General features: G+C 39.5%; 1 protein-coding gene and 1 long non-coding RNA gene across 2 annotated transcripts in view; one reads left to right on the top strand and one right to left on the bottom strand.

Annotated features, from left to right (window-relative positions):
- ELMOD1 (ELMO domain containing 1) overlaps positions 1 to 12157 on the bottom strand; it is a 91127-nt gene that overhangs the window by 5876 nt on the left and 73094 nt on the right. The window contains exons 8-12 of the mRNA XM_042957825.1: positions 10352 to 10485; positions 7603 to 7671; positions 7077 to 7100; positions 4169 to 4219; positions 2916 to 3049 (exon numbers count right to left, since the gene is read on the bottom strand). Coding sequence (XP_042813759.1) covers positions 2916 to 3049; positions 4169 to 4219; positions 7077 to 7100; positions 7603 to 7671; positions 10352 to 10485 — 412 coding nt within the window. The remainder of the gene's footprint in view (positions 1 to 2915; positions 3050 to 4168; positions 4220 to 7076; positions 7101 to 7602; positions 7672 to 10351; positions 10486 to 12157) is intronic.
- The window catches only part of LOC122231021, a 73499-nt gene that overhangs the window by 28107 nt on the left and 33235 nt on the right, over positions 1 to 12157 (top strand). The window lies entirely within an intron of this gene.

Here is a 12157-nt window from a genome sequence, read left to right as displayed (position 1 = left end):
ATTTTCTCCTGCCAGAGCGCCCCCACTGTGTGGCTCTGATTTTCTTCTCAATGCTGATGAATCCCAAATCTGGACTTGTAATTCCTCAGAGTTCCAGGGCCTTACGTTGGAGTGCCCACTGTTCAGCTCTGTGAGGATTTCCCAACAGAAACTCACCCTCAGAATGCCTAAAACTAAAAGTCATTCTGTTTTGGCAAGTTTTCCTTGACTCCCAGACTGAGTGAGCTGTGTCAGCCATAAGTCTTTTCAATTAAAAAAAATTTTTTTTAATGTTTAGTTTTGAGAGAGAGAAAGAGAGCACAAGCCTGGGAGGGGCAGAGAGAGGGAGACACAGAATCAGAAATAGGTTCCAGGCTCTGAGCTGTCAGGCACAGAGCCTGACATGGGGCTCCAACTCACAAGCTGTGAGATCATGACCTGAGCTGAAATCAGATACTTAACCATCTGAGCCACCCAGGCACCCTGAGCCTTTTCACTTCTTAAAAACAGTATCTTTACTTCCCAATCACAAAATCCTTCCCACTATGTTTTAATTAATTTTTTTTAGATGCACAGAACCCAATCTGTCGTAAAACTTCAGTATCTGCCAGAAATGGTCAGACTGAATACAATCACCTAGTTGTCAGAGTAGGAGCTATAATCATATATTTGAGGGGCTGCCATTTTCCACTATTAACCAGTCATAAAGTATATGTATTTTTAAATTTGTTCTTAATTTTTATCTAAGTTATACATGCATATAGTTTAGAGTCATACAGTTTAACAAGTCTTGTTACAAAAACTAAACAAAACCCAGCAGCACTTCCTGTCTTACTGACTGCTTCCCTAAAGGAACATTTCATCTTTTTTGCTGATTATTTTGATCATCGACTTCCATGACTGTATACAATGTGATTTCCATTGTGTGAATTTTTTGGACTTCCCTTAGAAGAAGATGAAGATTTCACTCTCTTTCACCCAATTCCAACCACATTATCACGTGTTTCCTAACAATTTCCTTTGTGTAGTATTACCAACTGCCCTCTCTGTTTATTTGCTTAGTTTTCACCAAGTTCACTCTAAACCAGGTCAGTATCTTTGCAGTGTGTTCAAACAAGGTTAGACACTCCATCAGTTTTATATTCTTCAAAGAGTTGCTGTCAGAGCGTTCTGACCTGTTAAAGTCTGGATTTAATATTCTCATCCTGCTGCACAGATATCACCTGGAGCTTTTCCTTCACCTTTGTCTTTGAAAATTCTCTTCACTTCATTCCTGTGATAGGCTTCCTGAACCTCCTGGGAGGTCCTGTGCAGTAAATCAGGTTGCTTCTTACCTTTCCACACTACCTGTTTGGGATTTATTTTCTCAGGACTACTAAATCAGTTATCACTTAATCTGTTTTCCAGTTTCTAAAATGAGGTTTTTATTGCTTACTTCGTGATTTTTCCTGTCCTTGTGGGTTCATGCTTTCTTGGAAAAAATCCTTCTACATTAACTTCAATGAAGTTAAAAAAATTTTTTTTTAATGTTTATTTATTTTTGAGACAGAGAAGGATAGAGCATGAACTGGGGAGGGTCAGAGAGAGGGAGACACAGAATCTGAAGCAGGCTCCAGGCTCCGAGCTGTCAGCACGGAGCCCGACGCAGGGCTCGAAATCACGGACTGTGAGATCATGACCTGAGCCGAAGTCAGATGCTTAACCGACTGAGCCACCGAGGCACCCCAACTTCAGTGAAGTTTTAAAAGGGAGCATAATAAATGCATTAAGTATGCCATCATCAACCAGAAGTCCTGATTAAGCAGATATTTAAAAAGACAAAATGCTAGATAATAGAATCACTATTAATTTAGGAGTTTAGAGAAAATAAATTGCTGTTAATTCTGTCACATTGTAAAAATGAAATGGGGACCAGCATGCCCCTGCGGTGGATTTGAGATGAGCATCTGTGTCTTAACCATACTTAGAGCGGCAGAACTGCTTAGCAAATTAGCAGAAAAGAAGAGCTGAAAGAAATATAAAATAGAGGCAAAACTTAGAATTTTTTTTTTTTTTTTTGCTAAGAAATCCTGGGTACAAGGCCCTCAGTGCAGCAAGCGTGGTGTAAATGGTTTAGATGACATTTCTCCTTTAAACTGCCTGAGTCGCTTGATGATTTAGAACATCTGTCCATGTTCCTCCAAACCAGTCTGTGTCTGGCCCTCAAGGATCGTGATGCCATTCAGATTGTAGGATTGTGTCTCTAAGAATGCAGAAAAACGTTCCAGGGCTCTGTCATATCATCTCGGTCTTTATCTTCTGAAACCTCACTATAACTGCAACTCCAGAGGATACCCCCCATTCATACTTACCTCTGCAGCATCTAATCCGGGGGGGCTACACATCTTCCGTCTGTGGCAGTAGTAGGGAAAGCGGGAAGAGGACTACCAGTGGCAACGCTGCCAACTCTCAGTATCACCCACGAAACCAGCACTCCCTCTTTCTCGTGCTCCCTGAGCACCAAGTGTGGAACTGGCTAATGAAAACTTTGTATCCATGATCTCACTTTATCTTCATGGCAACTCTATAAGGAAAGGACTCATCTTACAGATGCCATAACTAAGGCTTAGAGAGTCTGGTAAGCATAGACCCAGGAGTCGACTCAGGCTGTTTTCAGAACCCAGGCTCTTAAGTGCTGTGCCATGCTGGATCAGAGGGAGGGAGACACCCAGACCAGAAGCTGATACCCTGAATATTAAGCAAGAGCTGGGAAAGAGAAAAATCCACGATGCCTGCAAATATTACTGTTGCATTTTAAGAAGAAGACAACAAAACCAAAACCAAAGGGGAACTTCAAAGACCCCAAAGCAGCCAAATTGCAAAGATCTCTCCGCTTTGCCCCTTGCGTAGAGTGTTCCATAGAAACTATATTGCTGTTTAAGCAGTAGGACACTTACAAAATGTTTGCTGGAAATGAGACAGTGTTGGAGCTTCTGGGGCAATGTTGTAGAAGTGAGTTTTTAGCGCTCCGCTCACCAGTAGATTATACGCCAGGTCAGTTATATTGATGCCCACAATTGCAAATGAGTACCTGTAAAGCGTAAACCACAAAACCAACTGTGTGTCACATAAGCATTGAAAAATATAACCTAATTTTTAAATGACTTATAAGATATCAGAGTGGAAGGTTGGCTTCCCTCTCTATCCTATCTTTACCCTGAATTTCATAACTTATCAAATACCAGTAATGTAACCAAGGGAATTGAGAATCCATATGCTTTGATTTGGTAATTTTATTTCTAAATATATAAGAAGAAAAAAATCTGAAACTAAGAGCTTTATACCCAAGGGTACTCATTATAGCATTACTTATAATGGCAAAGACATGGAAGCTATTCACATATTCTAAAAAAGGTGATTGGTGAAATGAGTTGTGGTAATCTCTTATGATATATTACAGCCAATAACTACTGTATTTCTAAAGACTACTTAAGTGGGAAACATTATGTATAAAACAAGCCAGGTTTTATTATATACACACAGATGTGCACAAAAAACAGGGGAGAATGAAATGCCACCAGATATTACTATGGTATCTGAGAGTAATAAGATTGAGGTGATTTTTTTTTTGTTTACTTGCCTATATTTTCTAGATTTTCCGTAATGAGTTATATATTACTTTTAAGATGGGGGAGAATTTAAATAAGTATCTTAGCACTCAGGGTATATTTCCTAGTTCCGTTTCTACATGCCTATCAAAAATTAAATGGAACTGAGTACTTAAGTCTCAGAGTAACACAAATCCATCACATTAAACAAGGGAGTTCTCCATTCAACAATATTTTTTAATGCAAAGGGGAATTTAAAAAAAGGCTTCTAAAGTAAATTTATATAATCCAATAAATTGATACTTGATAAAAATCCTTAAAACTACCAAGTGCAATTCTAAATGATGGTTTCTGAAAATCATGTGCATATAGTTTAACATTTTAAATGTTGTCACTTGGCCAAAGGCAAAAATAGTACCATAGAACCATACAAATAGATCCAAACACATATAAACACATCCTTTTAAAAGTTCACCTGGGTTATATATTTCCATCAGGACATTTGTCATCTTCGTCATCCTTTACGGTGTTCTTAGGATATTTTTGTTCCGGTTTTAGTTCCAACTGACAACCTCTATATATGAATGAAATCCCACACTCACCCAATTGCTTTGTCCATCCTTTTCTTCTCCCATTCCGCTTTGCTGAATTTGCTGAATAAATGAATAAAGAAATAAGCTTTAATCTCTACTTGGTCCTTGTTCTCTTGGAATGCTCATACTAAAACTGTTGACTAGATGTCTGTAACTCAGTTATCAAACACTAATCAATTTAAATGTTATCAATTAAAAATCCACAATATAATTTATGTAGATCTCAGAAATGGGATTATTTAAAGCCCTGCTACTTATCCCCTATTCCCTTTAGTGCAGCAGTGGGAGAGAGTCCTTAAGGCCACTTTTTTACGGGATCGTTAATTATCAAGCGATACTTTCTCCATGAACCTTTGCCTGGGATGTGTGTTTTCTGTTGCTCCCTTGCTCTCTCACGATTCCCCACTGCATCTCCTTTGGTTTTATTTCATGGCATTTATCGTAGTCAGTCTTATTTGTGATGTCTGGCTCACAGTAGATGCCAAATAAATGTTTATTGATTAAAGAAGTAGTGAGCTAGTGAAGGAAAGGAAGGCAGGGAGGGGGAGGGAAGGATATGTAGGCTTTACAAACTCTGACAAGTGCTATGGCAAGGCCTCTGGCTAAACTAAGGCAGCTAACCTGTAGCAGTTCCACTGTAATCCGTGTTATAATCTGGGCTTCTGACTAAGACTGTAGAGAGGGCCCTCTCAGATGCATTCCGAAAATCCTGCCTTGCCTTCCCTTAGCTTGTGGACTTGGCAGTCCTCCCTATTCTCCCCCACTCCATGCTGCCACGGTTTTGTAAGCGGGATCCACGTCCCACTTTCTTTGTGGCTAACGTAACCCTCATTTCACACTAGAAAATGTGGTTAGCATTTGAACTAAATAACATTTTAAAACTAGAGTTAGGAACATTTAGCTTCTATCTAAGCAGGGTTCTCTAGAATACACTGCAAACACTACACTAAAAGACACACGTGTAAGACACACAGCAAAAGACCACAAAAACATGATACAAAGTTGACATTTAACTCTATGGACTTTCTACTCTGTAAATGACTGGCTGCAATTCAGAGAAACTGCCTTTAATTCATGTTAAAATATGCCACCTCTTTTTAAAGTGTAACCGCGTACTAACCAATCAACCAACCAGCTAAAAAGGCGTGAGGAGATTTTTACTTCAAAGACTCACATCCAACTAAAATGAATTAGGTGTGAAATTTAAGAGACTCTATATAGACAAAGTTATAAGCACCTGTTTTCTCTTAACGAAGCTTTATGCACAGTGTCTCTGTGTTAAATGAAATCTCTCTCTGCATTGGAAATACAAGAAAGGCCAAATGCCCTCCACTTATGTGATTACTGAGGATACCCTGGCCCAAACGGAATGAATCCCTTTCTTCAAGAAACACACAACAACAAATAATCAAACAGTCAAAATTCTCCTTGTAAACTTGAATCTACTTATATCCCTCAAGCTACTGTGGGACTCAATAGATGGAGGTTTACAAGGCAACGATAACGATGTGTAATGCTTGCTGAAGGATAGACGGGAGAGAGCTTTCCTTAATAGATATTGCTGCTGAATGCCTAATATATTCAGGGCCTCACACAACCTACATTGCTATCACAAGTCATCATTATATACCTATTTTTGACACTGATGAAGGATAGTAGCATTTCCCAAACACTCTGTTTTGTGTTTACTGACATTTACTACCAATTTGAAGTGATTAATATTTGAACATCACCTCCTCAATTTTATGATAGCTTAAGGGACAAAAGCACAATAGCTTTATGTACATGTATACACACACACACACACACACACACACACACGTCTCTTCTTAAATAAGAGTATTCACACAAACTCTCAAATACATCCTCTCTGCTGGCTGACACGAGAGATAAAACTATATACAGTCTTTCTTTGAGAATGTCTCACAGATAAAATTCATCACCTTTTAATGATTAATCCAAAAATATTTTAAGCTTCTTGTCACTTCCCAAAGACCATGGAGGATTCATGTGTTTTTTGCTGATGGTCTTTGGGGAATACCTGAGTCTATATGCAGACTCCCCAGACAATTTTAATTAGATGGAGTTCAGGGTCTATACATTACAGAAATATGCAATTCAGAAAATATAGTTAAAAAATTAAAATAGCTTGATTTTAACCCTGTGATGTATCAGGAAAGAGCTAAGTGATTTTACTGTTTTTCTCAAAGTAAGTAAAAGGTAAAAAAAAATGAAAATGTAATTTATAAAAAGATTGTAAATATAAATCAGAAAGTATAGTTTATTTAATGAACCTGAGGCAAATGAAGCTAGAATAAGTATAATAGTAAGGTGGTGGGGGCAAAGTCAACCTGTTTTTGAATTTTTGAGAATGGTCTGATAAAATTTTGCATTTATTTATTAAATATGAACACCAACAAGCAACTTGGCATGCTGAGGAGAAAGAAGTGATACAAACACATGGCTGTAAAATTTCAGAACTGCTTACACACAGTAAGTGTATATAATAACTACTATTCATAAGACTTAAATATTTAATAACGAAATTAGAAACAGATTACTAGAAGAGCAGAATTGCTCTATGCAACAAAACTCCCAAGTAAAATGTCCCTCTCTGGGGAGGATATGAGGTGGAGCACGTGTGGAGATGTGTTCAGCCCTGAGGCAGAGTGTTTGACATGCTTCTCCAACCAGATAGAGCCATGGCTATAGAGGGCTGTTTGAAATTTTCTGTTGGGTTTGTCTACCGTGGTTTTCCTTCAACCCACATATAATGAAGTATATTAGATAAAAAGTTGGGCAATGTTTTTTTTTTTTGAAAAATTTTTCATGAATTTGTACTGCTTTTAAAATTCTTACTAATACTTATTCTAAAATGAAATAAAAGCAACAAAACACAAAAGCAAACAAAAAATACCTTGTTTCCTCTTTAGTGATATCCCTTCATGTAATCAGTTAAAGAAAAAAAGTTTAGGAAGGTAAATGAAAATGTAAAATATTTAGACTCTAGATTTTTACCAAGAAAACTAAAAAAGCCTCAGCCTTCTAGACTTTCTCACTGGGCCCCTGACTTCATGACTCCCACTCTCCCCTCTGTTCCCCCATCAGGCTCCCTGGTCTCTGAAATACTGCTTCCAGACTCCTCTCTCTCCTTCTTCCACGCCCGCCTCTTTAATCCTCTGGGCACCAGCACTGTTATCAGTCCTTTAAATACTTATCTCACTCGCACGGTGCCACTTTCCCTCCTGAATCCCAGGAGGGATTGAGTACCTGCAGGTTTAACCCTCCTATTCAGTATTTGTCCAGAGGGCTCATTTGAAAGAGCTTGAAGCCTCACTTCCGGTGGGGTGACGCTCCTGAGAATCTCACCGACCTATCCGTGAAGGAGAAGTTCCTTCTGCCTAATCCGTAAGCCTCGTCCAGCTTTGATTTTCAGCAATTACCTGCATTTTGGATGAAGGGAGTCCGAGAGGACCTGCTGGGCTGCCGCGGCGTCCCTTTCCGCAAAATACCTGCAGTTGGAGGGAAAGAAAACCACAGCTCTGTTCCTGCCTGATGCACTCATTTTCATGCAGCGTTGGGACGTTCTGCACTCCGAGTTTACCACTTGCTTCAGCTCTTCCAGAGGAGAGACAGCTTTTCATAACAGAATTTCCCAAATATAATGACAGTAGAGTAGGGTAGTTGTAAAACCCACTTAGATTTAGAAATGTATCTGGTAGGTTTGAAATTTGAGTTACGCTCATTGCCTTTCCCCAGGGAGCAAAGGATATTTGTAGTAAGAAGGGTTATGGACAAGGGGGGCGGAATGAAGCTCCTCAGTGGCCTGAAGGAAGGGACACACGCAGAGGCTGCGACAGCCAAGGGGCCGAGAGAGGAAGAGAATAGAGGTGAGAGACCATGTGTTTCAAGTGCATTCTTCTTGGAGGATAGTCACGGGGTATTTGAATTCTGGATGGATGGACAATATCTCATGGTGCTAAAAGCAAAATTCTGCCCTGGGGGCAAAGGGCAATGAAATTTCCTAAAAATACACAAAGTGACATACCTTCTAAAACGCATCACAGAAAGTACTTAATAATGGCAGTAACAAAATAAAATGCTAGCGTATGTTGTTTAATTTCATGTGTACGTATTTCCCATATAAATCGGAAGCCTGAAACAAGCTCTTGAATTTTCTCTCAGAAAAGTTCAAACCACAGTCAGCAGTTTTGATACATAGTTTCATTATTAATGAAATTGAGCCTTTTTTCATACTTTTGTTGGCCATCTACGTTTCCTGTTTTTTGGTCCAGCATATCTAAAGATGTCTTCAAACAACTAAGTAACCGTACAGATCGGGATCCTCTGTCACTTATGTGAGTGTCGGCCTTGGCTCATCTTTTCACTTTGCTTATGGTGGCTTATCATACAGAGGTGTTTAATTTTATTTATTTATTTATTTAAAAAATTTTTAATGGTTATTTATTTTTGAGAGACAGAGAGACAGAGTGTGAGTGGGGGAGGGGCAGAGAGAGAGGGAGACCCAGAATCCGAAGCAGGCTCCAGGCTCTGAGCTGTCAGCACAGAGCCTGACGCGGGGCTCAAACTTATGAACCATGAGACCATGACCTGAGCTGAAGTCAGACACTTAACCAGCTGAGCCACCCAGGCACCTCAGGCTTAGTTTCTTTTAAAAATACATTACTATCCTCACTAACAGGATGGTAGCAAAGGACAAAGAGCCAACTTAAAAGGACTCCCTTTGGCTTGAAAAATAATGACTACATATGACTTAATTTAAACATGAAAAAATGATGAGCACTATTATTTGAATTATAATAAACATATAAGAACCAGGAATTAAAAATGATACTTAAAAACCAAAGCAAAAAAAAATTTTTTTTGATCACTAACAAGGGAATTAGGGCACCAACTCCTTCCTCACTCTGAACATTGTCAATTAAATAGAAAAATTGAGCATCTGTCTTGCCTCTCTTTTAGAGAAACTAAATAACCATAGTTGATGAAGGAAACTGAGTCTTTACAGAATTCCAGCCAACAACTGTGGGAAGAATCACAGGATTGGAAAAGCACTTTTTACACAGTTAATTAACTGGTCCAGTGACTATCAGTGAAAGATGAGATGCTCAGATAAAGGGCTGATGGGGGGGACTTTACAATGGAGACATCAGGCTGTGATTCCTCTGATCTAACTCAGCACAGGCCTTTCCAGATACCTCCAGTTTCCAGGAAATACAGGCCACGGGTACCGGTGCAAACAGAAAATCCAGACCATGGGACATTTTAGAGGATAGCTGACCTGGAATCTTGCACAAGTCAGTGACCCTGGGGAGGGGCAAAAGGAACAGGCACATGGGGAGGAGACACATAATAACTAAGTGCGATGTGTATGGATCTCGTATGGAACCAGATTAGGAGAAAACAGCCATAAAAAGACATTTTTGGCTTTTTTGAGAGAGCTGGGAAATACGGACTGGGTACAGATGACACCAAGGAGTCCTTGTTAATATAAGGTTAATATGGGTTTTTTTAGAGCTGCATATTGAGATATGAGGGTGAAGTGACAGACGGTACAGGATTTTCATTAATGTGCTTCTGCCAAAAGAATGAGCGTTGTGGGTATTTCAGACCCTGATTAGTACTGCACGTGGGCAGTGTAAGGGGTTCTCGAGTCTTCCGTGTGGTTTTGTACATACTTCAACTTTTTGTAAAAGAAAATTAAAAATAAAAACATTTGAGATCCACTTATAAAACACAATAAAGTCTGCCAAAGAAAAGGAAGATGGAGGCACCTCTTCGACGTTTAGGAACCTGAGCTGTCTGAGGACGTCAGTGTTTTCTTGGAGTTTTCTGTGTGGTGGCTTTTGGAACTAATAACTTTATCATTTGCATGTGACCACAACATCACTTTTTAAATTTTTTTTTAATGTTTGTTTATTTTTGACAGAGAGAGAGAGAGAGAGAGAGAGAGAGACAGGGCATGAGTGGAGGAGGGGCAGAGAGTGAAAGGGAGATACAGAATCTGAAACAGGCTCCAGGCTCTGAGCTGTCAGCACAGAGTCCGACGCGGGGCTCGAACTCACAGGCTGCGAGATCATGACCTGAGCCAAAGTCGGACGCTCAACCGACTGAGCCACCCAGGTGCCCCAACATCACTTTTTAATACTTGACCCTTCTCCATTTACTTACTGCAAATTGTATAGGCCCAGAAGTCCCATTCCTCGAAAATCTGTTTTAGGATCATCACCTTGGAAGCCAATTTCACACCATTGCTTAGAAATCCGAGATTCCAGTGGAGTATTAGGCTTCAAGAATTTCCATAACTGGAAGACAAGACAGAAAATTAGCCTGTTGATACAAACACACATCCTCTTTCCCATTGGCTCAGATTTTGTACTCGGTATCTGAAGAAGGAACTTTACAAAGCTGAATGTATGCAAATATGGTATAAAGGTTTCACCGTATTTCAGTTATCTGTGGCAGGAGTTCTCACAGTGGTCTGAAGGCCCCTGGGAGGGACTCCAAGACCTTCTGAAGGCGTCTGGGAAGTAAAGACCATGTCATAATAAAACCAAGAGGTTATTTGCCTTTTCCCTCTCTTATGAGTATATAGTGGAATTTTCCAGAGGTTACATGACATGTGATCATGTCATTACCCTGGTAGTTATGGAATGTGTCTGTCTATATTTTAGCATTTTCCATCTTTCTGATTTAATTTCTTTTTTTTTTAAGTTTATTCATTTTTCAGAGAAAGCATGAGTGGGGGAGGGGCAGAGAGAGAGGGAAACACAGAACCCGAAGGAGGCTCCAGGCTCCGAGCTGTCGGCACAGAGCCTGACGTGGGGCTCAAACTCACGAACTGCGAGATCATGACCTGAGCTGAAGTCAGACACTTCACCAACTGAGCGACCCAGACACCCCTCTGATTTAATTTCTAATAAAAAATAGAACTATATAATCACCTACAAAAGGTCCTCAAAAATATTTAAGAGAATGAAGGTAAAGGGCAAAAAGGGAAAAATTTGAGGCCATGTATTATTTAAATTATCAGAAAATTGCTATCTAACTCTATAGCAAAATTTTTCGTAGCATTATTAACAAAAAGAAAAGTGGGCTGACTTGAGTTTCATTTCTCACCTATAACAGAGGGGACAGTAAACTAAGTGTCATCTACTGGATGAAGGAAGATCAGTCATGTTCGTGAACAAACCTCAAAATATATGACCATTTTTCAGAGTTACCAAGGGGAATTTTGATTCCAGTTATATATTAATTGACAAATACAAACTTTAAACGTTATGCTCTTCTTAAACTGGTTCTATTTTTCTAGGTTTTCTTTTTTTTTTTTTTTAATGTTTATTTATTTTTGAGACAGAGAGAGACAGAGCATGAATGGGGGAGGGGAAGAGAGAGAGGGAGACACAGAATCGGAAGCAGGCTCCAGGCTCCGAGCCATCAGCCCAGAGCCCGACGTGGGGCTCGAACTCACGGACTGCGAGATCGTGACCTGAGCCGAAGTCGGATGCTTAACCGACTGAGCCACCCAGGCGCCCCTCTAGGTTTTCTATAGAAAGATAGATTTAGCACATACTATTACTTGAGAAAGAGACCTACAGCCATATAAATATATAATGCTCACACTATTAGTTCAAATACATAGAGATGGGCGTATAAACAAATTTACTTTTTAGACTATTAATAATACTTTATATTTTATCTTTATTATGACAGGGACAAATACAAATGTAAAATTTTCATATTAGTATTTCAGACATAACTTTTTAAAAATGTTTTTTATTTTTTGAGAGAGCACGAGCAGGGGAGGGGCATGGAAAGAGGGTGACAGAGGATCCAAATTGGGCTCTGCACTGACAGGATGACAGCTGATCTGACATGATCTGAGCTGAAGTCGGACACTCAACTGACTGAGCCACCCAGGCACCTCCATAATTCAACTTCGAAATAGTTTTTTCTGTTACGTGGATTTTAAATCCT

This window comes from Panthera tigris, chromosome D1 (genome assembly GCF_018350195.1).
Source record: "Panthera tigris isolate Pti1 chromosome D1, P.tigris_Pti1_mat1.1, whole genome shotgun sequence".
Taxonomy (NCBI): Eukaryota; Metazoa; Chordata; class Mammalia; order Carnivora; family Felidae; genus Panthera; species Panthera tigris.
This window is presented reverse-complemented; position numbering and strand designations above follow the sequence as displayed.